The 25,035-nt window shown below is 39.4% G+C and overlaps 1 protein-coding gene across 5 annotated transcripts in view; it reads left to right on the forward strand.

Annotated features, from left to right (window-relative positions):
• LOC122564856 (pre-B-cell leukemia transcription factor 3) overlaps nucleotides 1-25,035 on the forward strand; it is a 251,920-nt gene that overhangs the window by 150,174 nt on the left and 76,711 nt on the right. For all 5 annotated transcript variants that reach the window (XM_043720212.1, XM_043720211.1, XM_043720215.1 and 2 more), the window contains one exon: nucleotides 8,390-8,634. In XM_043720212.1, the coding sequence (XP_043576147.1) occupies nucleotides 8,390-8,634 (245 nt within the window). The remainder of the gene's footprint in view (nucleotides 1-8,389; nucleotides 8,635-25,035) is intronic.

Consider the following 25,035-nt stretch of genomic DNA (forward strand, 5'->3'; position numbering starts at 1 on the left):
TATTAGGGAAAATCTGCAGCAAAATATTTTTTGTTTCCATTTTTATCATGTTCATTCAAATAACAGCAGAGAATTCTGCAAGGAAGAGTGGTAGTGGGATATTATAACCTAGGGCTCTATAATTTTATAAAACCATATCTATTATTTAGAATACATTAGATAGAAAAAAAATTCCCTGTAGCCTCAACTTCAAAAGAGTGTATGTCTTTAATGTGCATTAGTGCTTTAGAAGGTCTATTAAGATAATGTAACCCGATTGGATAGAAAGCAGGCGTTAATCCCCAATAGACATCTATGTTCTAAGAACTGAATTTAAATTTGAAAAATGATACTGAGTGTTCTTGAGGAATCATGTCACAAACCTGTCTAATGGCTGTAGTTGAGGAACGTGCAGGTTATAATTAGTAATGAGGACCTCAATCTAATTAAAGCATGAGGCAATGTTCCTGACTATTGCCTCATGTTGTAATTAGCTCTCTATTTCCTTTTCCATTATGGAGCCAGTGAGTACCAATGCTTGAACCAAAGAATAGAATAGGAAACATTACTTGAATCAGCTGCCAAAGATTAATTGTACCCAAAAATCAAACTGATGTATATCTACTGGTGCACACATAGTATGCGATTAACTCTGATTGTGGGCAGTATGTGCACAGATTTTTTTTGCTGCTTGACCTGTTTTTGTGTTAGTCTTCTGAATTCCTACTTGTCTAATTAGGGCGAGAAAACGACTTGGCCTACTCTCTATACCAAGAACTAGCCTGTGGGTATTATCTGAGGGCTTTCAGTAATACATTTGCATCTTTGCCTGGGGTCTGAATAAAGAATCACGTAAAGAAAATCTGAGTATACCATAATGAGGTTGCATTGACTGGTAATGGTACTATCCCTTGCTACTGTTTGCGATCACTGAAGACCACCGTTCACTGGCTGTGTGCCTACTCAGGCAAAAGGTCACAAAGTAGGTTATAGACCTTGTTTACCAATTATCACATTTCCCAGTGGGCTGTCACTTCTTCTAATGACACTTTCCAGAACTGTCAGCATTTCAACAGGGCAGTGATTAATTTTGGTGTGCCTGATGAAATGTCTACCAGATGTTTGTTTCGGTTATCTTATCCCACTGCACAGTTTCACAAGTGTCAGCCTCTTGCAGTTGACACTCTCAAGCTCAAGATACTGGGAAGAAGCTACCTGATCTGACAGAGTACTTGTGTAGACAATGAAGTCTTTGTTTCCACTTTTGTTCTTAAAGTAGAGCATCCGATCAAGTATCAGATATAGCAAGTATATTCCTATTTTGAAATTTTGTAAAGCCTGAAGCTCTATATAGGGAATATTTTCATTAGGAAAGCAGTATTTTTCTAGTAATGAATCACATTGTGGTGTGAAAAGCTTAAACAAACACATTTAAGCTTTTTGTTAATGTGCATTTCTTTTCAATGGAATTGAAATATTTTGACTACAATTTTCCCAGTGTTGAGCAAGCACTGTTTGTGGTAGCAAGGGCACCTTCGAGGAGGAGAAGCCAAGGGATGGGGCAGATAAAACATTAATTATCCATTAATATAGGTCCTATTCATAACTACAAGTTGCACCTCAGTTTGATTTGTAGCATTCTTTGCCTTTTATGTCAGAAGATTACAAGAATAAACCACAATTCAAAATTCAAATTTGCAGCACATTGCCAGTTCATTGCAATTTTACATTGTCAATGCACATGTAACAAAGAAATGTTAAAACAAAGTCATGTTTGTGAATTCCAATGGTTCAGGTAAAGATTAATGATTCATAACACAATTTTAAAGAGTAAGAAAAGTTATTTCTTAATCAATGCCAGCCAAGATTGAGCTAATTGATCATTTATATCTGCTATTTGTGTGATCTTTTTGAGTTCAAAATAGCTACTATGTTTGCAAAATATGAAGATAGTGAAGTGGTTTGAGTCAAGAATATGGCTTAAGTATTAACAATCAGGCATCATAGTCAGTTAATGTTAAAAAGTATGTTTTTGTGATTAATATCTATCCATTCAATTCACAGAAAGAACTATTTTACCTTTCGATAAATATAGATGAATGCCAGAGTGATCTTTTTGTCAGTGGGTCTGAAAACTACAAACTAATCACTCTGCCTCAATCATTTGAGGAAAATGACCAGCTTCTGTACTTGTACAAAAGAAGATCTACTTTTCCATTATTTCTTCCTTGCATCCCACTGGAACTTTTTTTAATTGCACATTTAATTTTTTTTACAGCAATGAATGTGAAAAGATGTGCTTGTCGAATGTATGAATGGTTTAAATAAAAGGAACTCAAATAAAAATTGAGAAAGCTAGAAATAAATAGCAATTCAGCAATCTGCATACAATGGAAAGATTAATTCATAGTGAAGTGTAGAGCTGACAAGTTGGTAGATACTGCCTATATTTTCAGCATTCTCTATTTTTGATATGTTTTTAAGTTTATCTTACCTGGGGTAAGAATGGACTAATTCTTGAAAATATGGATGGGTACATGATTTGGAAGGGTTTAGAGGGAAATGGAGCAAATGCTGGCAAATGGGACAAGATCAGTTTCGTTTGACTCTAAGACTCTAAACTCCCAGAAGTCACCATATCTCAGGCGAGGGGCCAGGTTGAGAAGATGGGATCTGCATGATAATCTTAGCCTGTGCTGTAAGCATAACTCTGCATCCAAAACCAGCTGTTTGGCCAACTGAGCTAAGCAACCCCTCTTGAAATTATATAGCATCAGTAAGTTTGTGGCTTTTTTTTCTCAGCATATCATGTCTTTCAAAATAGCTACAAAGTCTTCAATCACACTTTAAATAATTATTACATTATTAATGTAATGATACTTAATGTGTGCAAGTTAATATATTAATGAAGTGTTAATTGCCTTACATGTCAAGCACCCCTAAGGCAGGTTTTAAAATACATCATATAATCTGTCATGCATGTCATAAATTCATTTGGAATATTCAAATGGTGAGAGTTTATCTGCACCTTACAGAGGAGTAAATCAAAAATACTGAATTAGTGCTATTTATAGTGATTTAACTATTAAGTTGCTTTAAAAAACTATTGCTCTTTTCTAATTTATTTTTTCACATGACTGCTTAATAGTTCCTTGATGAGAATGCATTGGTTATACATGCTGTGAACGGCATTTGTTTCAAGAATTGCTCCTCTCTCACCTTATATCCATTTTCCTGCAATATCATGAATTGGTGAGGTGAGCGATGACTGTAAGCTTTCACAAATAATACATTTAATATGACAATTTATTATTATATCAAATGTTAGGTTACTAATGCAACATTAATATTTTAAAAGCCAATTAGAAATTCCAAATCCAGCTGTTTATTGATCAGAACATATTTAGCTATATTCATTGGAATGGTTTCCACAACTTTGAACTTCGAAAGTGAAATGGGCAAATAGAAGAAGCTGCACAGGTTGTTCTAAAGTTTGTAACAGCTTAATAAAATATTTATCCATCACATTTGCTTTTTGTTTGAGATCAACAATGTTACTGTTTTACAACACTCGGAATTCCACTTCAGTGATGGTGGTAAACAGGCATCAAATGAGTGTTTTGATTAACTCCACAGATGAAAAGGATTGGAAGCTAAGAGTGAGATCGCACAGTACACCAGACCATAGTGATGACTTGTTTCTGTTGTAGCAATGCAAAGTTTTATAGCTGTCAGGAGAGTATACTGTTTGTTTATCACCATTTCATAAAGGTATGAGGAAGCAGGTAGATTATAAGTTTGGTCTGACTTTTACTGTAAGTTGTACAGTCTATTATTAGCTCCAGCTTACTGGATTGGTAAAACCTAGATCATGAGACTTGAAAGTAAAATTTATTTGCTTTTGTACTGTAAATGAAAAGTGCACAGTAACGGCTATACATACCAAAAATGGCCTGTGAAATTAAAGTTGTGCAAAGAAAGAGTCGGTTATGGAAACAAATATACAGGATTTTATATTTGTATTGAAAACCCTTACAGCTTTACATTGGTTCACTGTTTCATTATTTTACACAAAACATTCCTGGAAAAACTATGCCTGTCCTAGTTGGTCACACTCTCACCTCTGAGTTTGAAAATTGAGGTTGTGGATTTACGGCCCACTCCAGAGATATTTGGTTGGCATGGACAAATTGGACCATAAGTTCTGCTTCCATGTTGTACGATTATGTGACTTTATAGTAATTAAAATCTGGACTGACACTGAAAGCGTTTGGTCCTAAGAGAGTCCTGCCCTGTAGGAGCTGCTGTCTTTCAGATAAGATGTTTAACTAAGGTGTTGTATGTTCTCTTAGGTAGGCATAAAAGATCCAGTGGTACTATTTTGAAGATGACCAGAGGAGTTATCCCTCGTGTCCTGGCCAATAATTATTCTTAACTAAAAAACAGATTAGGTGATCATTGTTAAATTGTGGTTTACGGGAATCTGTTGTGTGAAAGTTGATTGCCCTGTTTTCTACATTATGATAGTGTCCACTCTTCAGAAGTACATAATTAGCAGTAATGTGTTGTGGCTATCCTCAAGTTGTGGTACATGGTATATAAATACATGATTTTTCTTTTATCCCATATCTGATCAATAAACATTCACCTTCTACTAATTTGGAATGCAGAATGTTTTATTTTAATGAACATTTGAATTTTTTGCAAATAACAGTCAGTGAAATATGAAGGGGATAGTGATTGAAACAAACAGCCTTGCATTCATTCTTCATGCCAGCTTAGATTTGGGATATAATGAAATATGAAAAGAGGAAGGGAGTTTTGGTCCATCTAATCCCCAGGTTACATTTTATATTCTCATCAATTTGTATTGTATATACGTCAGAACACATAAATGGTTAATCCACTGCAATTTCAGCTTTATTTTCTTTGTTTATTCCACAAGGCCGTACTCTGCTTTTAGGCTTCCACATTTAATGAAACATTATAAAACTGGCATCTGGAGACCTCAGAGGATGTCTCTGGGAAGCTTGAATTTGGGCAGTCGGGTAATCATTTTTATTCAGCTTATTTTCCAAATGGAAATAGACATGTATGATAAAAGTGTCATCCATACTCTACACATTGTCCTCTGTAACAGAATTAGATGTCAGTTCTTAATGTCTAGCTCTGTTTTTCTTTTCTATGAACGGATGCATTATTGCTCACAGGAACTTGACTGTAATATATGGTAAGAGACAAGTAGCTCTTTATGGCCAGTGATTATTCGGTTTGAATGAAACCTGTGATTTATGGCCATTTAACAGAAAAGTCTTGTAAATTCCCAGTGTTGCATTTTTCCTCCATACAGAACAAGACAAGTGAAAGTGACAACTGGGTTAGCCTGGAAAGTGGAATGCGTAGTGCTTCAGAATGTGTTATACTTAATAAACCTGACATGAGAAACGTGCACGTACAGTACCACACTGATGCTTTATGCAAGAGTGAAAGTGACATTAGCTCTCAGACTCTCACAGTGTATGTTCAGCTAACAGTGCTGTCAATGCACATCTGTTCCATCAATGATTTGGACAGGAAGGCTGCACCTGGCCCTACCAAAGGCAGTTTTTCAAAGCTACTGAAGATCTGATTTGTTTAGAATGTATTGTTCCTTAAAAGCACTCTCATCTTCAGAGAAAAATAATTAAGTGCTTGAAAAAATACTTTTAATTTCAGTAATTTGTCTTCCAAGAAAATTAACTGCTTTACTCTTTTTTGGCATTGATGTTACTAATTTCCTCAAATTGCAACGAGGTCAAATGGGAATGAGACTGTAACAAGCTTTTGTATCAGGCTTTTTCATTCTTAAAAGATGCTTTAAAAATATGAACACTTGGGCAGTGGATTTGCATGCACAATCTCCAATCTAAAGGCTTATACCAACTAATCTTATTTAGGGTATATAAGGTCAGTCTGAGGGTGGGATGGAGGGGCAGAAATGTTGAAATATCTTTGCTTCATTTTCTTATATAATTCCAGTATACATTGTGTGGCTGTAAGAAATGCAAATGGAAATCAAGCCTGCAGAAAAGAAAAACAATATTTAGCAAAATACTGCATTTCCATCTGGAGAAACAATATAGAAATGGTTGCAATATTTAAAAAAACATGCTGATCAGTTTTCAACTGTTGAATTTTCTGTACAAGCTGGAACAGTGATGACAAAAACATAATTTTGTTAATTAATTGTATTGTAATAATGTACTTTTATTTGTCCATAAACACTGTATGAAAATTCACTGACAAATATCTTTGGGCTACACAGACCTTGAGGGACAAATATTCAATTCATGTTGATGTTAAATGATCATCTTTGCAGGGTCTCATACAAATATGACTCAGGAGTAGGAGTTGGCCATTTGGCCCCTTTAGCTTGCTTCTCCATTTAAAAAGATCATGGATTTTTATTGCAGTAGTATATGGGTGAGGCTAATTGGCTAGCATTTATTGCCCATCCTGAGTTGCCCTTGAGAAGGTGGTGGTGTGCTGCCTTCTTCAACTGCTGCAGTCAATGTGCTGTAGGTTGAACCATAATGCTCCCTGGGAGGAAATTCCAGGATTTCAACCCAGCAGCAATAAAGGAAAGGTGATATGTTTCCAAGTCAGGATGACAAGTTGCTTGGATGGGAACTTGCAGGTGGTGGTGTTCCCATGTATCTGTTGCCCTTGTCCATCTTGATGGAAGTAGTTGTGGGTTTGGAAGCTGCTGTTTAAGGAACTATGGTGAATACCTGCAGTACACACTGCTACTTCTGAGTTAATCTGACTGTTGCCAGAAATTCACTTTCCTCTTAAGATTTCCCAAATAAACCTTTTGAAGCATGCGTGCAAGATAGTTATTTTGTTTCCAATTCTGCAGTACTGTATAATCTTGGTGTGTTTCAATCTGTTTATTTATAAATTAAAAGCTTTTCATGTTTTAATATGTTGTTGAGTGGTTGAAAACTCTGAATTGCAGTCAGATTATTAAAAGTAAATACCCTTGTAATCATACAATTTTTCTGGACTTTAGGTAGTTTTCATATTTGCTGTCATGAATTAAAAAGGATGTGAGTTTATTTGGACCACACTTTGCAATATGTTTGATTTGTTATTTATTTATTAGTCTTTGAATGCAGATGCACATTCCCATTATTCCAAGAGGGCAGGTGTGCTGCATATTGAAAGACTGCTAATTAGGATTTGCTGAGAGATAAGGAAAACCTACTATCATCAGAAAAGCAGGTTCACTATTAAACAATGTTTCTGTGTTTTGGCCAGAACAAAAGTACTTTAAAATGAATATACAATTCAATTTTTAGCAGTAGATTAGCAACAGCTACATATTGTATTTTGCCCATCAATATAAAAGGGTAAGATAATGTGTCATGAATTTAAATATTTGTGTAAGTATCACTGATAATCCGTGCATAAGTAAGATGATCTAAAAGAGGTGTTTACATTTGGAGCCTTATGTTGTTGATTTGATAGTTTTGCACGTGGGTATCAGTGTTGTCTAGCATCCATACAATGGTAGTTTATAAACCGCTGGTATGTGCGATGTTTTGTACTTGGCTGGCATGTTTTTACATGGGTGTCAATATCCAATACTCTAAGCCCAAGTATCAGATTTATATACTTGTTTCACAATAGCTTCCCTTTTGTTGTATAGTTTATTAAGTTGTTATTTGAGATGAGGGGAAGTAAGACAAAATCTAATTCTTTTGTGTTGTCTCTAATTTGAGATTAATGAAATATGACTTGTTTTGTTAATCTCTACTGTATTGCTGATTCTATACAGTAATAAATAATATTCCATCTGTGTAACATTGTAACCAGGTCAAAACAATTTCCAAGTAGGGATGGTAACTTCTAAAATATAATCTAATACTGCAGATTGATTTAATTGTAAGCATATCTCCAATTATTTAGGAATTATTATTTTTGTGCTATGTGCCATTTAGCTGTTTCAGCACGATTACAACTACACAATATTTGCTTACTGCTGCATCTTGGTATCAAATTCTAAATAAGTAGTTTGATTTTCTTTCTGAAATGCATTCCAATAACCTTTCTGGCTAGTTTATTCTTGACATAATAATAACACTCCTGAATATCTGAACCATTAGCAGATTAATGATCTCTCCTGCAAGTATCATTCCATAGACTGTGTAATGCACTGTATAAATAAATTAAACATAGCCAGAGTTTTAACACACAAGTCAATGTTTGTAAGGTGCCAAGATCGGTCTACATAAAAGCTGCTTTGAAATTGCATGGTGAGCACTTGTTTCACAACTGATTTTTAACAAAGTTAATTGGATGCCAGTTAATCTTTGTGGGTTGGCTCAATTCATCTCAGTGCTCAATATTGCCCGGTTTGTTTTCAAAGGTCTCAGTATTCGAGGTGCACAGGAGGAGGAGCCACCAGATCCCCAGTTGATGAGACTCGACAACATGTTGCTGGCAGAAGGGGTTTCTGGACCAGAGAAAGGTGGCGGGGCAGCGGCGGCAGCGGCAGCAGCAGCAGCATCTGGAGGATCGGGATCAGACAATACTGCAGAACACTCAGACTACAGAGCCAAATTGTCCCAGATCAGGCAGATATACCACACGGAGCTTGAAAAATACGAACAGGTATGAACATCAATGGAACCAAATTTTGTTGTGCCGTTGATGCATCTAATTTCACAATAATATTAGAAGGGCAGTTTAACTATCATAAATGGTTGTGCTTGTTGTCTACAGTTCCTTTTTGACTATATTTTGATCTTAGATTAGATTACTTACAGTGTGGAAACAGGCCCTTTGGCCCAACAAGTCCACACCGACCTGCCGAAGCGCAACACACCCAGGCCCATTCCCCTACATTTACCCCTGCACCTAACACTACGGGCAATTTAGCATGGCCAATTCACCTACCTGCACATTTTTGGACTGTGGGAGGAAACCGGAGCACCCGGAGAAAACCCACGCAGACACGGGAAGAATGTGCAAACTCCACACAGTCAGTCGCCTGAGGCGGGAATTGAACCTGGGTCTCTAGCGCTGTGAGACAGCAGTGCTAACCACTGTGCCACCCAAATATGCAAATGTACAGTGAACTCAGGAACAGCTCTCAACCCAGTTGAAATCCATATTGTGCTATATGGTCTAATTTATTACTAACTCATTATGAACACATACTAATAAACCAAAATCTGCAACCCATTCTAAAAGATGAAAAACTTAACAACAATCAATATATAATTTCAGTTGCATGACACTGTAATCTTTTGCTATGAATTCTGTGTGTTGTGGTCTTATTCTCCACAACCACCTGATAAAGGAGCAGCACTCTGAAAGCTAGTGTTTCCAAATAAACCTGTTGGACTATAATCTGGTGCTGTGAGATTTTTAACTCAGTTGAGTTTGACAAACACGGTGGTGTCTGCAGACCAAATCTGAAAACTGGTGGTCAATGTAGCTCAGTAATAGGCAATCAGGGCAACTAAAATCCTGAATTTCAGTTTGGAAAGTACAAGATGGGATGGAAATATTTGTGTAGCAACTTTGTGTGCTCCAGATGTCCCAAAGTACTTCACAGCCAATGAATGGGTTTTAAAGTGTAGACATTGTTATTGTGTTGGCAAATGCAGTATGACTTTTGCACAGTGCAGTCCAAAAAAAAGTAATGACATGAGTGAGCATTTTATTTATTCTTGTTGCGTTGGGTCCTGGATCAAAGTTGTTCAGAAAACTGATCTTTTAAAAGTATTGTGGAATCTTTATTTCTATCTAAACAGGCAAACAAATTCTAAAGGTGACAACTCTGAAAATACAGAACTCTGTTTGCCTTGATTTGCTTGGAGTGAAAGTTTAATCCACAGCCCAAGGCAAGAGAATTACAGCTAAACCAAGTTGGTTTGTCGTCTTCTGAAACAAGATTATGGGTGGAATCTTCTGAAGCTCTGAACAACGTAGGACTATGGCAGAAAATTGAGGAGAATTGCGTGAAAAGTTGAAGGAGGCTTTTCTTGATGTAAGGCGCAGCAAGTCACATTATCCAACTAAGTTCCGGATGTTTGTACAAGATTCCTACTAGTAAGCAGTGATAGATCTATTAATGGGTGTTATTACTTAATCTCACCTTATTAATATGCATTATCATACTGTACCACCTGCTGGATAGAAACTTGACACTGAGAATTTCTGACAAGAAAGTCAGAGCAGATACCTGGCGACTTCAGCTTGACACTTGCTCTTCTTGACTTTAATCTTAGATACTCAGCACAACGTCTTGGAGCATGCTCCATGGGCAACAAAGATATGCACTCCTTGTCCATGGATTGATGTATCAAACACCTGCCAGCCTCTCTGTACCCTCATGGCACATCTTCAGTCCACTTCTGCTTCTGCACTGCCATACTGCATTTCTGAGCCCACTGACTGCTATCATTGGAATGTTGCTGAAAATACATTTTGTGCACAGGGACAGGCACCCAGCTCAGGGATTGGTCCAGGCTGCGTCTCGGGTTTCTCGTTTGGTCTGATAGTGTTTGCTTACTTAGCACCTATCCGAATGCTTACAGTATCTCTGCCTTGCCTTTACGCAATTTGACCCCTCAGCCACATTTTAACAACTCACAGTACTTCTGTTTTGCCTTCATCATGTTGTTGAACTGCACTGTGCTTCACCAGCAGCAAATGGCCAGTGCTCAAAGTCCAAGGAATGTAGTCCTCACTCAAAGCCTGGGAGATACTCTTCTGTCAGGGAGCACTGGCACTGTCGGTCAAGGGTAACCTCTGGTGAACACAGTCAATTGGCTACATGAGGTGCACAATTGGGGGATCTTTACCTCTACAGTCCAGGGATTGGGCTTCCAATCAGTGCGAGAGGTTTGTCCACTAACTATCAAGGGGGTAGGACTGCTGTCTGGGGCAAGAGTTGTGATAGGGCAGACTGGACTGGAGACAGTGAGGTCTGCTGATGCTGGAGATCAGAGTTGAGAGTATGTTGCTGGAAAAGCACAGCAGGTCAGGCAGCATTCGAGGAGCAGGAGAATCAATGTTTCAAGCTGGAGCCCTTTGGAGTCTGGATTGAACATGGGATTGGAATCTGAATGCTGGGATGCAGGATATTGCAATTTTGAAGATGATCAACAAGGTATACAAGGTGGTGAGAAAATAAACCATGAGAGAGAAAAGTGGGTCAAATGGGAATGGGGAGGTGTGTGGTTGATGGTAAGCAGCACCTTGGCTTCTGTTGGGGGAATGTACACTAGATTTCCGAGATATGATTAGATTCCCTACAGTGTGGAAAGAGGCCCTTTGACCTAACCAGTCCACACCGACCCTCTGAAGAGTAACCCACCCAGACCCATTTCCCTGTGACAAATGCACCTAACACTATGGGCAATTTAGCATAGCCAATTCACCTGACCTGCACATCTTTGGACTGTGGGAGGAAACCGGAGCACCCGGAGGAAACCCACGCAGACATGGGGAGAATGTGCAAACTCCACACAGACACTGACCCGAGGCTGGAATTGAACCTGAGACCCTGGTGCTGTGAGGCAGCAGTGCTAACCACTGAGCCACCGTGGGCAGATGAAAACTCAGATAGATGCATTTCACTTCAGAAGTGAAAAGTCTATGAGGTTGACAGGGAGGATACCAAGAAGTGAATGTTTATGTTTTGGGGCTCACCAAAACAGAGATGGAGTCTGAGACTTGCTGCTTGGGGAGTGACTGCTGTTGCTTTTCGGCCTGCTGTGAATAATGAGCATACAATGAAAGCAGAAATGGTTGCGATCACACCTAAAGTGGGCAGGGTGAGTGTTTCATACTGGACTCCTGCACTGAAGCTGAAACACACCTGCGAGCATTACATGCTTTGGCATTATTGTGAGTCCAAATCCTTGCCCCAAGCACTTCTGACCTATCATTGCAAGATAGCAACTGAATCCCATTAATGCTATGATGCAACAGCAACGTTTTTCTATCTGGAAAGATGGAGCCTAGTTGTCAAAGTAGCTGTAACTTGTGATTCAACCACTGCCTGCATGGCACAGGAACTTTAGGCTTCGTATCTTGGACCATGAAACATCCTGTAACACTAAGCATGATTGTACCTTAAATATTGCATTTGCAGCTAGAAAGGCACTTGCACACACAGACGATGGTCAAAAGAAAACATGCATTTATCAGTCTGATAATGTATTTACAGTGACTTTTCACCTATGTCACCTATATGCCTTCAGAAGGTTTGCTTGTTTCTTTCTCTCCCATTATGTCTTGGTGCAATTCCCAGTGAAAGGAAGTGGAGCCTGTTGGCCTTAGAGGTTTGGTTGGGTAACTCTGGTGGCATTTTTGTCTTGAGAGCCCAGACGTGTTGAGTGTGTTCCAACCAGAGGCAGGCACATTCTCCTCAGCTTGACCTCCCACAAGCCTGAGGACGGCAAGCAAAGTTGAGGTGAAATACCCAGTCACCTCTGGGTCATCCTGAGAGGAGACTTATGAGGTGCCTGTCTATGGCCCCCTCCTCTGGCTTGATGCCTATTGACACTGCCTCATGTCTTTGTGAGGAAGGAGCACTCAAGTAAGGTCAAAGTCCATTACTTCCCTGTCACCTTGCCATTGCTGCTGACCACTGATGACTAGAGCGATAGAGTGTAGGCCTGCAGCTTCTGAGACTGCCAGATCTGTTTCTCCACAGCAGCTGCCAACCTGTCCATGAAGTCAGCCAGAAAATCACATGCCTGAGGCAGCAGGTTCCTATCTGCATTGCAGCAGCCCAATGTCCCTGACAAACCTGCCTGTGCTGCTGTTTCAGCTCGTGCATTTCGATGAAGTACCTGATTTCCTACGCCATGACATCCTCTGCCTGGGAATGAGCAGCTGCCTTATCTCTGGCAGCCCTCTCACTGCTGGTGAACTGCAGCGTTTCTTCCTTGGCCAGCTGTGGAGATGTGGCAGTGAAGTCTTACCAGCAAGTCATAGAGTTGTACAGCATGGTAACAGACTCTGTTGCAACTTGTCTGCACCGACCAGATATCCCAAATTATTCTAGTCCCATTTGCCAGCATTTGACCTATATCCCTCTAAACCTTTCCTGTTCATGTACCCATCCAGATGCCTCTTAAATATTGTAATGCGCACCTCCACCAGCTCCTTTGGCACTTGTACCATACATGCACCACTCTTTGCATGAAAAAGTTGCTTCTCAGGTCCCTTTTGAATCTTTCCCCTCTACTTTTGGAATCCCCTACCCTGGGAAAACGTGCTTGGCTGTTCACTCCATCCATGCCCCTCATGATTTTGTAAACTTCTCCAAGGTCACCCCTCAGCCTCCGAGGCTCCAGGGCAAAAAGCCCCAGCCTATTCTGCCTCTCCCTATAGCTCAAACCCTCCAATTTCCGCAACATTCTTGTAAATTGTTTCTGAAACCTTTCACATTTAACAACATCTTTCCTATAGAGGGAGATCAGAACTGCATGCAGTATTCCAAAACTGTCCTCAGCAATGTACTGTATAGCCGCAACATAATGTCTTAACTCCTATACTCAATACACTGACCAAATGCCGCCTTTGCCATCCTGTCAACTATGACTCCACTTTCCAGGAACTGTGTACTTGCACAGTTTGGCAATACTCCCGCATACCATTAATTGTATATGTCCTGGTCTGGTTTCCCTTACCAAAAATCAGCACCTCACATTTATCGAAATGAAACTCTATCTGCCACTCCTCAGCCCATTGGCTTATCTGATCAAGGTCTTCTTATACTCTGAGATAACCTGCTTCATTGTCCACTACACCACCAATTTTGGTTTCATCTGCAAACTTACAAACCATACATCCTGTTTTTCACATGCAAATCATTTATATAAATATTGAAAATCAGTGGACCCAGAACCGATCCTTGCGGCATACTGCTGGTCACAGGCCTCCAGTCCAAAAAACAATCCCCTACCATCACCTTCTGTCTCCTACCTTTTCAAGTCAATTTTGTATCCAGTTGGCTAGTTCCCCCGAATTCCATTTGATCCAATCTTGCTAACCAGTCTACCATGTGGAGCCTTATTGAACGCCTTGCTGTCGTCCATGCAGGCAACATCTACTGCCCTGCCTTCATTCTTCTTCACCTCTTCAAAAAACCCAATCAAGTTACTGAGACACAATTTCCTCTGCACAAAGCCATGTTTACTATCCATAATTAGTCCTTACCTTTCTAAATACATGTAAATCCTGTCCCTCAGCATCTCCTCCAATACTTACGTCAGGCACACTAGTCTATAGTTCCCTGGCCTTTCCTTACCACCTTTCTTAAATAATGGCACAACGTTAGCCAACCTGCTGTCTCTGGCACCTCACCTGTGACTATCGATGATATAAGGGACCCTGGTGATGCTGTCGATGATACAAGGGGCCCAGCGTTCTCTTTCCTAGCTTCCCATAAAGTTGTCTCATACACCTAATCAGGTCCTGGGGATTTACCTACCTTTATGCATTTTAAGACCTCCAGCACCTCCTGTTCTGTAATTTGGACACTTTTCAAGACATCACTATTTATTTCCCCAAGTTCCCTAGTTCCCATGTCCTTCTCCACAGTAACTACTGACACGAAATATTTATTTAGTATCTCTCCCATCTCCTGTGGTTCCACACAGAGATGGCCTCTTAGTTGATCTTTAGGGCAGCTCTATTCTCTCCCTTGTTGCTCTTTTGCCCTTAATGTATTTGTAGAATCTCTTTGGATTCTCCTTAATCTTACTTGTCAAAGCTATCTCATGTCCCCTTTTTGCCCTCCTGATTTCTCTCTTAAGTTTACTCCTAATGTCCTTATACTCTATTGGGGATTCACTTGATCCCAGCTCTCTATACCTGAGATATACCCCCCTTTTCTTGACCAGAGCTTTAGTTTTACTAGTCATCCAGCGTTCCCTACACCTTGTCCTTTGCACTAACAAGAACATACTGTCTTTGAACTCTCATTATCTCATTTTGAAAGGCCTCCCACTTTCCAACCATGTCTTTATCTGCATGCAGCCTCCTCCAATCAACGTTCAAAAGCTCCTGCATAATACCGTGAAAATTGGTCTTACTCCAATTTCAAGCTTTAACTTTTAGATCAGCTCCATCCTTTTCCATACTGATTTTAAAACTTCCTCCCAACTCTAATCTTGAAAACATACTCACTGATGTGCCATACTCACTGACCTGATGGGGAGTGTAGGTGGCAGCCTTGCTGATGCTTCCTCTGAGACTTCCGCACATCTTCCTCGGGTGGCGGAGAACATGTCTTGCAGTGTGACCTCTTGATGATGGACACAGGATTTGCCAGTGATACCTGCAGAAGACAAAAGAGAGGATTTTGCAACCGACGGAGAAGTAGTGATATGTTACCTTTTAATGCACAGAGGGGAAAATGAATGAACAATGTTTCTGACTCAATTGCCAGAACATGGAGGTTTCAGCATCCCTACAGGAGCAGCCCCGGTCTTTTCTGACCAACACCAAGATCCTGTCCTCGCTGGGGGTAAGGAGATGAAGTTCCAGCATCCCATGACCTGTCTTAGCCCTTTGAGTCATATAATGGGTTGCTTGTTGGCACAGCTGTTAGTTGTGGTGAAATGGTGATGAAGTGACTGAAGTGAGTAGTGGACAGTGCAGAATTGGTGGGTGAGGGGATTTGGGATGTGAGAGCGAGTGAGGGAAGATTTTGCAAGTTTTTGAAGATAGAGTGAGTATGAGATAGCGGGAAGAAAGTGGTGGCGCTGCCCTTGGCTGAGCAGGGAAAGCCATTTACCTGCTTCCTACATTGCTGGGCATTTCTCTAGATTATAAAGCACTGACCCAGATAGTAATCTCAGATTGGGCTGGCAGCATCTGGTGATGTGGCCTCCTCTGACACTCCTCTTGGAAAATGGCAGTCCTCCTTTGTCCCACCCTATTGGCAGGGACCTCCAGGTGCCTGTCCATAGAGCAGGGTGCCAATTTCCCCTTCTCAGTCATGCTTGGGACAAACATCAGCAAACATGCAGAGCAGCTCCAGACTGCCAACCTTGATCAGATCCTCAACAGCCTTTTTTAAAGACGACATCTGCCAAAGATACTGGTGTATCCTGTGGTGCCCCATCAATGGTGAGTACTTTCTGCTACAGCAAGTTAGCATTGGTCGAGAGTTTGAGGCAATTGCATAAGAAAACTTGCTTGGCCTTGTGAAGAAAAGCCTGATAGAACATAGAACAGTACAGTACAAGACCAAGCCTTTTGGCCCTCCATGTCTGCGCCAACCATGATGCTACTCTGCACTAACCCAATCTGTGTGCAGATGTCCATATCCCTCTATTCCGTACCTGTTCAGGTGTCTGTCTAAATGCCTGTTCAAATGTTGCTATCTTATCTACTTCTAGCTCCTCCCCTGGCAGCACGTTCCAGGCACATACCACTCTCTATAAAAATACTTGTCTTGTGAATCTCCTTTAAACATTTTCCCTGTCACCTTAAACCTGTGCCCCCAGGTAATTGACATTTTCACCCTGGGAAAAAGACTCTGACTATCCAGTCTATCCATGCCTCTCATAATTTTGTGTACTTCTATCAGATTGCCCTCAGCCTCTAACCTTTAGTGAAAACAATCTCAGGTTGTCCAAAGTCTCTTCTCGCTAATATACTCCAATCCACCTAACATCCTGGTGAACCTCTTTTGCACTCCCTCCAAAACACCCAAATCCTTTCTGTAGTGTAGCAATCAGAACTGCACACAGTACTCCAAATGTGACCTAACTAAGATTTTATACAGCCGCAACATGCCTCAGCAACTTTTTTACTCAGTGCCCTGACCGAAGAAGGCAGGCATGCCATATGCATTCTTTACCACCTTAACCACTTGTGTTGCCACTTTTAGGGAGCTTTGGACTAGGACCCAAAGATCACACTAATATCACTGCTCCCAAAGATCCTGCCATTCCCTAATATTCTCTGGCATTTGACACTCCAAAATCCATTACCTCATGATTGTCTGGATTAATCTCCATCTGTCGTTTTTACATTTCCAACTGATCTGTATTTTTTTCTCAATATCCACAACTCCACCAATTTTCATGTCATCTACAAACTTACAAATCAGACCATCTACATTTCTTATATATACACATAATATATAAAATATATTACAAACAGCAGAAGTCCCAGCACTGATCCTTGCAGAAACCACTGGTCACAGACCTCCATTCAGGAAAAAAAAACACCCCTCCACAACTACCTTCTGTCTTTGATCAAGCCAATTTTGTATCCAATTTACCAACCCATGTGACTTATTTTCTGGTCCAGCCTACCATGAGTAATCTTGTCAAATGCTTTTGTGAACTCCATATAGACAACATACGCTGCCACACCCCCATCTATCATCTTTGTCACTTCCTCAAAAAAAACTCAATCAGATTTGGGAGTCAAGACTTCCCCAGCTCAAAGCCATGTTGACTGTCTCTAATAAGTCCACTCTTTTCCAAATGCGATTAAATCTTCTTCTGAAGAATCTTTTACAATAAGTTCCTTACCACTGATATAAGGCTCACTGGCCTATAATTTCCTGGATTATCCCTGTTGCCCTTCTTAAACAATGCAACATCATTGGCTATTCTCCAGTCTTTTTGGGACCTTGCCTGTGGCTCAAGAGGAAACAAATATTTCTGTCAGGCCCTGGCAGTCTCCTTTCTTGTCTTTTTCAGTATCCTGGGATGGATCTCATCAAGCCCTCGGGATGTAGCTACCTTCATGTTTTTCAAGACGCCCAACACCACCACCTTCTTAATATTGACATGATCTAGAATATCAACATCCCCCTCTCTGATCTTACCATCATCCATTTCCTTCTCCTTAGTGAATATTCATTAACGACCTCACCCACTTCCTGTGACACTGTACATAAATTCCTTCCTTTGTCCTCGAGTGGACCTACCCTTTCTCTAGCTACCCCCTTATTCCTAATATACATATAAAATGCCTTGGAATTCTCCTTAATCCTACATACCAAGGACATTTCATGGCCCTTATCGCCCTCCTAATTCTTTGTTTCAGTCCTTTTCTATTTCCTTTATATTCTTCAAGGGCCTAGTCTGATTTCATTTTCCTAAACCTGACATATCCTTCCTTTTTTTCTTTTCAACTAAACTTTCAATACCTTAAGAAAAATATACATGTTGCAAACAAATGGTAAAATTCAGCCCTATATGTTTACTCTCACTAAACCGCACTTTTTTGTTTTCAAATTAACATATCAGAAAAATGTCTTACCTTGAAACTAAGGAGAGCTGTACTAAACTCAGCAAATATTTCCATGGAGTTTTAATTCATCCATTCTTCTATCACCTTCGTCTATGCACTGATATCAGTTATTCCAAGGTGGTACAATTATGTAGTATCTACATGGAACGTGCATTCATGATTTTCCTTTTATGTGCCATACTTAGCACCATGATCTCAAGCAGCACTGAAGACAGGGAAGGAAGTTGTAATGACAATCAAGTGAAATATCTGTCTCGAGTACAATTCACACTGTGCTTTAAGATCATTGGGGAATTTTCCCATATAGGTTTAAAGTATTTGATCGAGTGAGATTCACTGTGTCTTGTGCTCTCACCTTTCACAGCTGTGAAAGTTCCTTGGCTCTCCTCCTCTTTTTGCTTCCCCACCCCGCATAAAAAGGAGTATGAATAGTACAGTATCCCTCATTGTGCTCACTGTCAATTCTCTCACAGTTATAGGGATCTAAGCTGCTGACATTTTTGCTGGCAGCAAGTGAATTTCAAATGCTCTGCAGAGGTCAGTTTTTCCACACTTCCCATCCAAGATGGAACCTGACAGGGTTCTTTGAACTTCAAGCCTTTTGATGGGTGTACAGGCTACTTTGAGTGATTTATTAAAGGAAACCTTACTACAGTTTCCATCAGCCTGCTTGATCATGTAAACTTTACTTGCAATCTTAATGTTACCTAGCAACCATAGCAAGTGTGAAAATTTAACAGCCCAAGTAGCTAGAGGGCTTCATTGGACCCATTAATGTACATTTTTATAATTGCCATCTTAAAGGATATTTTTAATCTGAAAGCTGCTTTCTTTAAATGTCATGTATTGAAAAAATTGTTACTACTTATTTCAGTTTGATATTGCTTCAGGTTTCTGTTTCCATTTCAAGACAATGTACATTACAGCAAGTAGCCATCATTACAAAAACTACTCTGTGTCAATTTAAAACAAACTCTGATATCAATTAAGAGACTATCATTTTCTCTTCATCCTATATTAAATCCTTCCTATTGGCTTAGTCTTTCTAATGATATTCAGGGTCAAATGTATTATAACTGAAATGATGACCATTTTTGGTGTGCATATATTTATAAACTGCTTTACTCACGATAGATATTTAAGATTTTTCTTTGTAAAACAGCACTATTACATTTGGCTTTAGTAGCAAGCATCACTAATTTTTCATTGGCATTCTTCTTGCAGGTTGTCCTTAGCTCATTGTGCTTGAAGCTACCTCCTACAACCTTGCACTGCTAAAACCCATTTGAAATGTATAGTGGAATTGCCACCTTGTGAAAAATGTATAAGAGAACATCCAGCCACTGTTGCATTTGACTGATTTGTAAATCCTATGTGCATTTAGTTCAGCACAAAATCCCAGTAGCAATAATGGTTTCAGACAGATAAATAAACTCATTCAGAATTGTTGATGCTATTATGGTTTTCAGTACTTTTCTAGTTCACATGTTGCCATGAAAGCAAGCTGAGCAGTACCTTGTTTGTTGCAAACCGTTCACGAAATATGTTGTTTTGTTGAATTGTGGACTGATCCTCTAAGTATGAGAATGTTAGGAACTGCACAGACATTAGGACATGAGTACATGTACTGGGTCTGGTAAAAGAATTCTGTTATTGGCATGGTAATAATATTTAAGTGCCCAGTTCTAATTTTGCACTTCTACTGTCACAGCTAACTGTGCTGAAGATGAAACCTGCAAAACACTTGGTGTAATCTAGTAAAATTTGACAATGAATTAAGATATTCTAGCAATGAGAACTCAGATCTCTGGTGAGATGGAACTGAGGAACTACAGGAACCGTGAGATTTTGCATTTGTCCTTGGTGCCATGTCCAGTGCTTCCCCTAATAGAAATTATGTATATGTTGATGCCAGGTAGCAAAAAAATTGTAAGAGAGACAGTGTGGCAAAATGATTTTTCTTTTAAAAAATGAAATGGAAATCAGTTTCCAGCTGCTAAACCCAGTAAAATTTTATGCTATTCTATCTAGTCCTTAAAGTTGGTATCAAAGTTGGTGTGTCAGGTAAAACAACATTATACTTTAATTTTAGGGAGGGAAAGGTTAGGACAAGCTAATTCCACTAAACAGTCCCTTGTATGTTTTTAAACTGCATAATGTATAGTAATTTTTCCTGAAATGTTTTTATTTGGGAGGATAATTTATGTATTTTCTTTTATTGGCTCCTCCTTCCTCCATTCCTAATCACATACACTGGTGAATATTGTCATAGCACCAAAGTGTGATATTCTGAGAACATGGGTTTAAATCCTATCATAACAGATTGTGAAATCTGAATTTAGTGAAATTAATAGCTAGCCTAATGGTGACCATGTGCTATTGATTGTCATAAAAAAGAACATTTGGTTCACTCATGCCCTTTTGGGGAATTTGCTGTCCTTACTTGGTTGCGTCTACATGTGACTTGTAATTGCCCACTCAGTTAGGATGGGCAATCAATGTTGGTCGAGCCAGTGATGCCCATATGCAATGAACAAATAAAGAATAATTGCACACATGCAATTTTGCTGCTATTGAAGACAATTGTTAATACTGACCTTGAAGACTGATAGCATGAGGGCATCCACTTTTACTGTTGCAATTGTTTTGAAAAGCAGGAGTACAGACAACATATGAAATACAGAGATACCTTTCCCATTGGTACTTATATGTAGTAATGTTACATTTGTTGCACAGCATTCCAAATGGAAAAAAAAGTGAACAGATATCTTCTTCCATGCAAAAGGCTATGTGACTGTATATGTTTCAACACGTTGATTCATTGCTGGATTGGACATTGGCAACTTTCCACTGCATCACATAATTGGCCTTTCAACATTTAAGTTCAAGGAAAAAGATAATTTTAACTCACCCGCTCCACCCAGCGGGAATAAAATTTCTTCCAGAAACACATTGCTTGTTCTTATTCTATTCTTGCTGATCATCATTTTCACTGAACACTTTCTTCAGGTGGCAGATCTGATTCAGGTGGGGTCTCATTAAAACATGCCAGTTAGAATCCTACAATTGCTTGTGGAACTAAGGGCATATTAGGTTCAACTGTCCAGGGTAACTGCTGCAGCCAATCTTACCCAGTAAAGCTTTTTGCAGGAAGAGCAGCTCCAAGCAAATAAATTATTCTCTGGGCTGCAAAGCCATTGTTGTTTCAGCATCTCCGCTGTTGGGGTCCTTCCCAGTTTGCGAGGAAGCAAACCAGTTTGCCTCTGGTTTGCGAGGAAGCAGCTCCAGAAAGGAACTGACTACCCTCTATAAATCTTCTCAAAATTTCTCCCATCTTCTGTTCTCAGGTATCAACAATTGTGTCTTCACACTTAGTCCTTTAAAATACACACTTCCAATTATGTTGATAGGATACAAATCTGAAAGCTGCAATTCTGATGAAGGTTGCTGAACCCAACTAAAGTACTCCAATTGTCAGCATAGCTGTGCTTAGCAAACTCAGTGCTGCTTAGAAATCAAACATGTGAGCTTCCTGGTCAGTATAGTTTAGGATAACAGTAGGTGATGTATTTACCAATTGATCCATCAAAAGTACTTTCCTATCTGCTTTTAAACCAATTCCCAAGTGCAAAACAATGGTGTCCATAGTAAACGTGGCTTCTAACTTTAATCAGTTTCCTCCAGGCAGCCTATCAAAGTTGGGCACATCACCATTGAGGAAGAAGTTGTTTCTTCTGAGTCTGTCATGCAGTGAATTATTAATGCAAAAAAATGAGGGAGTATTAGAAAAAATTAAGTTAGAAACTGGACTTCTCAAGAGGCATGTGGTATCTGATGTACAGCAGGATCCCTTAGTGCAAAATGTAGCATCAAATTTAGTACATTGAGGCAGATGATGAAGCTATTTAAGTTGGTAATTTACTGTAAGTAGTCACAAAAGCTTTTGCCTGAAGTGCATACATGTTTCTTAAGGGTGTAACCAGACTTTAATTATCTAAATGTAAATACTTAACAAATTTTACTTAGAGTAATGAGCTAAAGTGTGCACTGTATAAATGAGATATTCTAATTAATCATACATGAATTGCTGGTTTAAAGGAGTGTTGCATGTGTCTGAGAATGTTGGTAAAATGCCCAATAGCAAATTACAATTTGCATTCAGAGATAAGCTCATTTAATACAGGTTCATACAATTTGACTAACCATATTCAAAATAATCTCCAGTATTTACATGGAAATAAATATTCAGTACTTTGCCTTCTCTTTTCAAAATTCACTTACTTTTGTGTGATCCATACCGTTTCATAAGTGTTGATTTATTAATTTTTTTTTATACCGAAGTATCTGCTATCCAATGTTACATTTCAACCGCTTGATCTCCATAGCTGTCCTGTTAAATACAGTGTTTCCAATTAATACTGTAGGAAATAGAAATGAGTGGACATATAATTCAGCACCTTTTGTTGCCTTCAATAATTAATTCAAAAGAAAATGCCATTTTGATGTTAAGATTCTAAATTGAACCTCTAATCTCACATTTTTTTAATAATATATTTTTATTAAGAAAAAAATAGATTTTTAAATATTGCAACAAATACAAAACAATGCAATTCAAAACAGTACAAAAATAGTACAAAACTAAACCCAAATAATAAAAAAATTCCCCAACCCACCCTCCTATACGAATGTATAAACATATATGGAGAATTATAAAATTAAAAAAAAACCTAAACTAGCTATTTAACTAACTAAATAAATACCTAACAACAAACAAATAAATAATAATAACTCAGCCCAGCGAAACAAAACACTCATACATTCACAGTTCCTCCTCCCTGGATATTGGACTCATGAAACACAATCGTTATGGCTATATAAAAGCCCTTGTTAGTGTGACAGATAAATCTGTGTCCAGGTATTTCAAAAAGGGTTGCCATGTCTTATCAAAATTCTCAGTTTTGTGGTGTACCATATTTGTGAGAAAATCCAGGGGAATATGCTCCATAACAATCTTCCGCCAACCCGACAGACCTGGGGGGTTTTCTGATATCCAACCTAGCAAGATATTCTTCCTTGCACACAATGTAAGAATATTGAAAAGTTTTTCCTTATGCGGGTCTGCAGGAAATACAATGGGTAGGCCCAAAAGGAGCGAAATAGGGTCCTTCTCCACCCTTACACCTAAAATCCTCTCCATTGCACCCACCACAGTGCTCCAATATGTTTAAAGCCTGTCACAAGACCAAAGACAATGGGTAAGAGTACCCGTACAGACCTTGCACTTGGGACATGCTGAAGATACCTCTGGTTTAAATTTTGACAAACGGTCTTGAGCTAAGTGGACCCTGTGGAGAATCTTCAACTGTAAAGCATGGGTCCTATTGCAAATTGATATCTTCCTTGCATTCTCCCAAATATCCTCCCATGCCTCTGAAGAAACTTTAACACCCCCAGCTCTCTTTCCCACATCATGCAGAGTCGATCAGACTCATCTGAGGTGGCACCCCCCAACTGGTGATATAGAGTACTGACAAAGAGTGTACTCTTAGCCCTTAGTACCCCTCTTTCTATGTCAGATTTGTAGGGATCAGTCAAAAGTGCGGTCTTTTTTTGAATAAAATCCCTAACTTGAAAAAAACAAAAGAGGTCTCTATTAGGTAACTCGTACTTCCGTATTAACTGATCGAAGGGCATCATTACATCTCCCTCAAATAAATCACCCATGCAAGATATACCCCTAGCTGCCCAAAGTTTAAATCCTGAATCTATCATACCTGGTTGAAAACTCGGCATACCCACTAAAGGTGTAAAAAAGATGTTTTGCCAATATTATCTTCCCTCTCCCGAATTGCCCTCCATGCTTTAATAGTATTGATGATTATTGGGTTATGGCAATATTCCCTAAGTGTCCTCACCTTGTCCAAAAACAGCAAATTGGTAAGGGGGCACCTTGCATGGGAGACTTCGATATCTAGCCGTATTGAAATAGAGTCCCCACAAACCCAATCAATTACCTAGGTCAAAAGCGAACTTAATTGGTAATTTTTAATATCGGGAAGGTCTACTCCTCCCAACCTGTGAGGCAACTGTAGTTTGGCTAATTTAATGAGGGGCTGTTTACTGTGCCAGATAAAGGAGCTGAACCAACTGTTCAGTCTCCTGAGTGTTTGTTTATTGAAAATCAGGGGGAGCATCCATATAGGGTATAGCAAACGAGGGAGAATATTCATCTTAATAAGCGCTATCCGACCCAATCATGAGACTGGAAGTGTTTCCCATCTTTGGAGATCTTGTTTAATTTTTTCAAATAATTGAGTAAAATTGGCTTTGAACAGCCAATCCAGAACTGGAGTAATGAATATGCCTAAATACACAAAAAACCCCTGTGACCACCTAAATGGGAATCTATAGTCACTCTCAAGAGCCAACTCTTTTGTAAGACCACCCATAGGCATAGCCTCTGATTTAGCAAAATTAATCTTATACCCTGAAAAAGCGCCAAACGCGTGAATGCATTGTATCAGGCAAGGCACTGGGACTGCTGGATTTGTCAAGAAAATTAGAACATCATCTGCATTCAGCGTGATCTTATGTAATTTTGACCCCACTTCTGGAGCTGATATATTGAAATCCCCACGAATGGCCTCTGCCAACGGTTCAATCACCAACGTAAAAAGTAATGGTGAAAGGGGACAGCCCTGCTGGCTGCCCCTAGAAATATTAAAATTGCTTTATCGTACCCCGTTGGTAATGACCGCAGCGAGAGGT

This window comes from Chiloscyllium plagiosum, chromosome 30 (genome assembly GCF_004010195.1).
Source record: "Chiloscyllium plagiosum isolate BGI_BamShark_2017 chromosome 30, ASM401019v2, whole genome shotgun sequence".
Taxonomy (NCBI): domain Eukaryota; kingdom Metazoa; phylum Chordata; class Chondrichthyes; order Orectolobiformes; family Hemiscylliidae; genus Chiloscyllium; species Chiloscyllium plagiosum.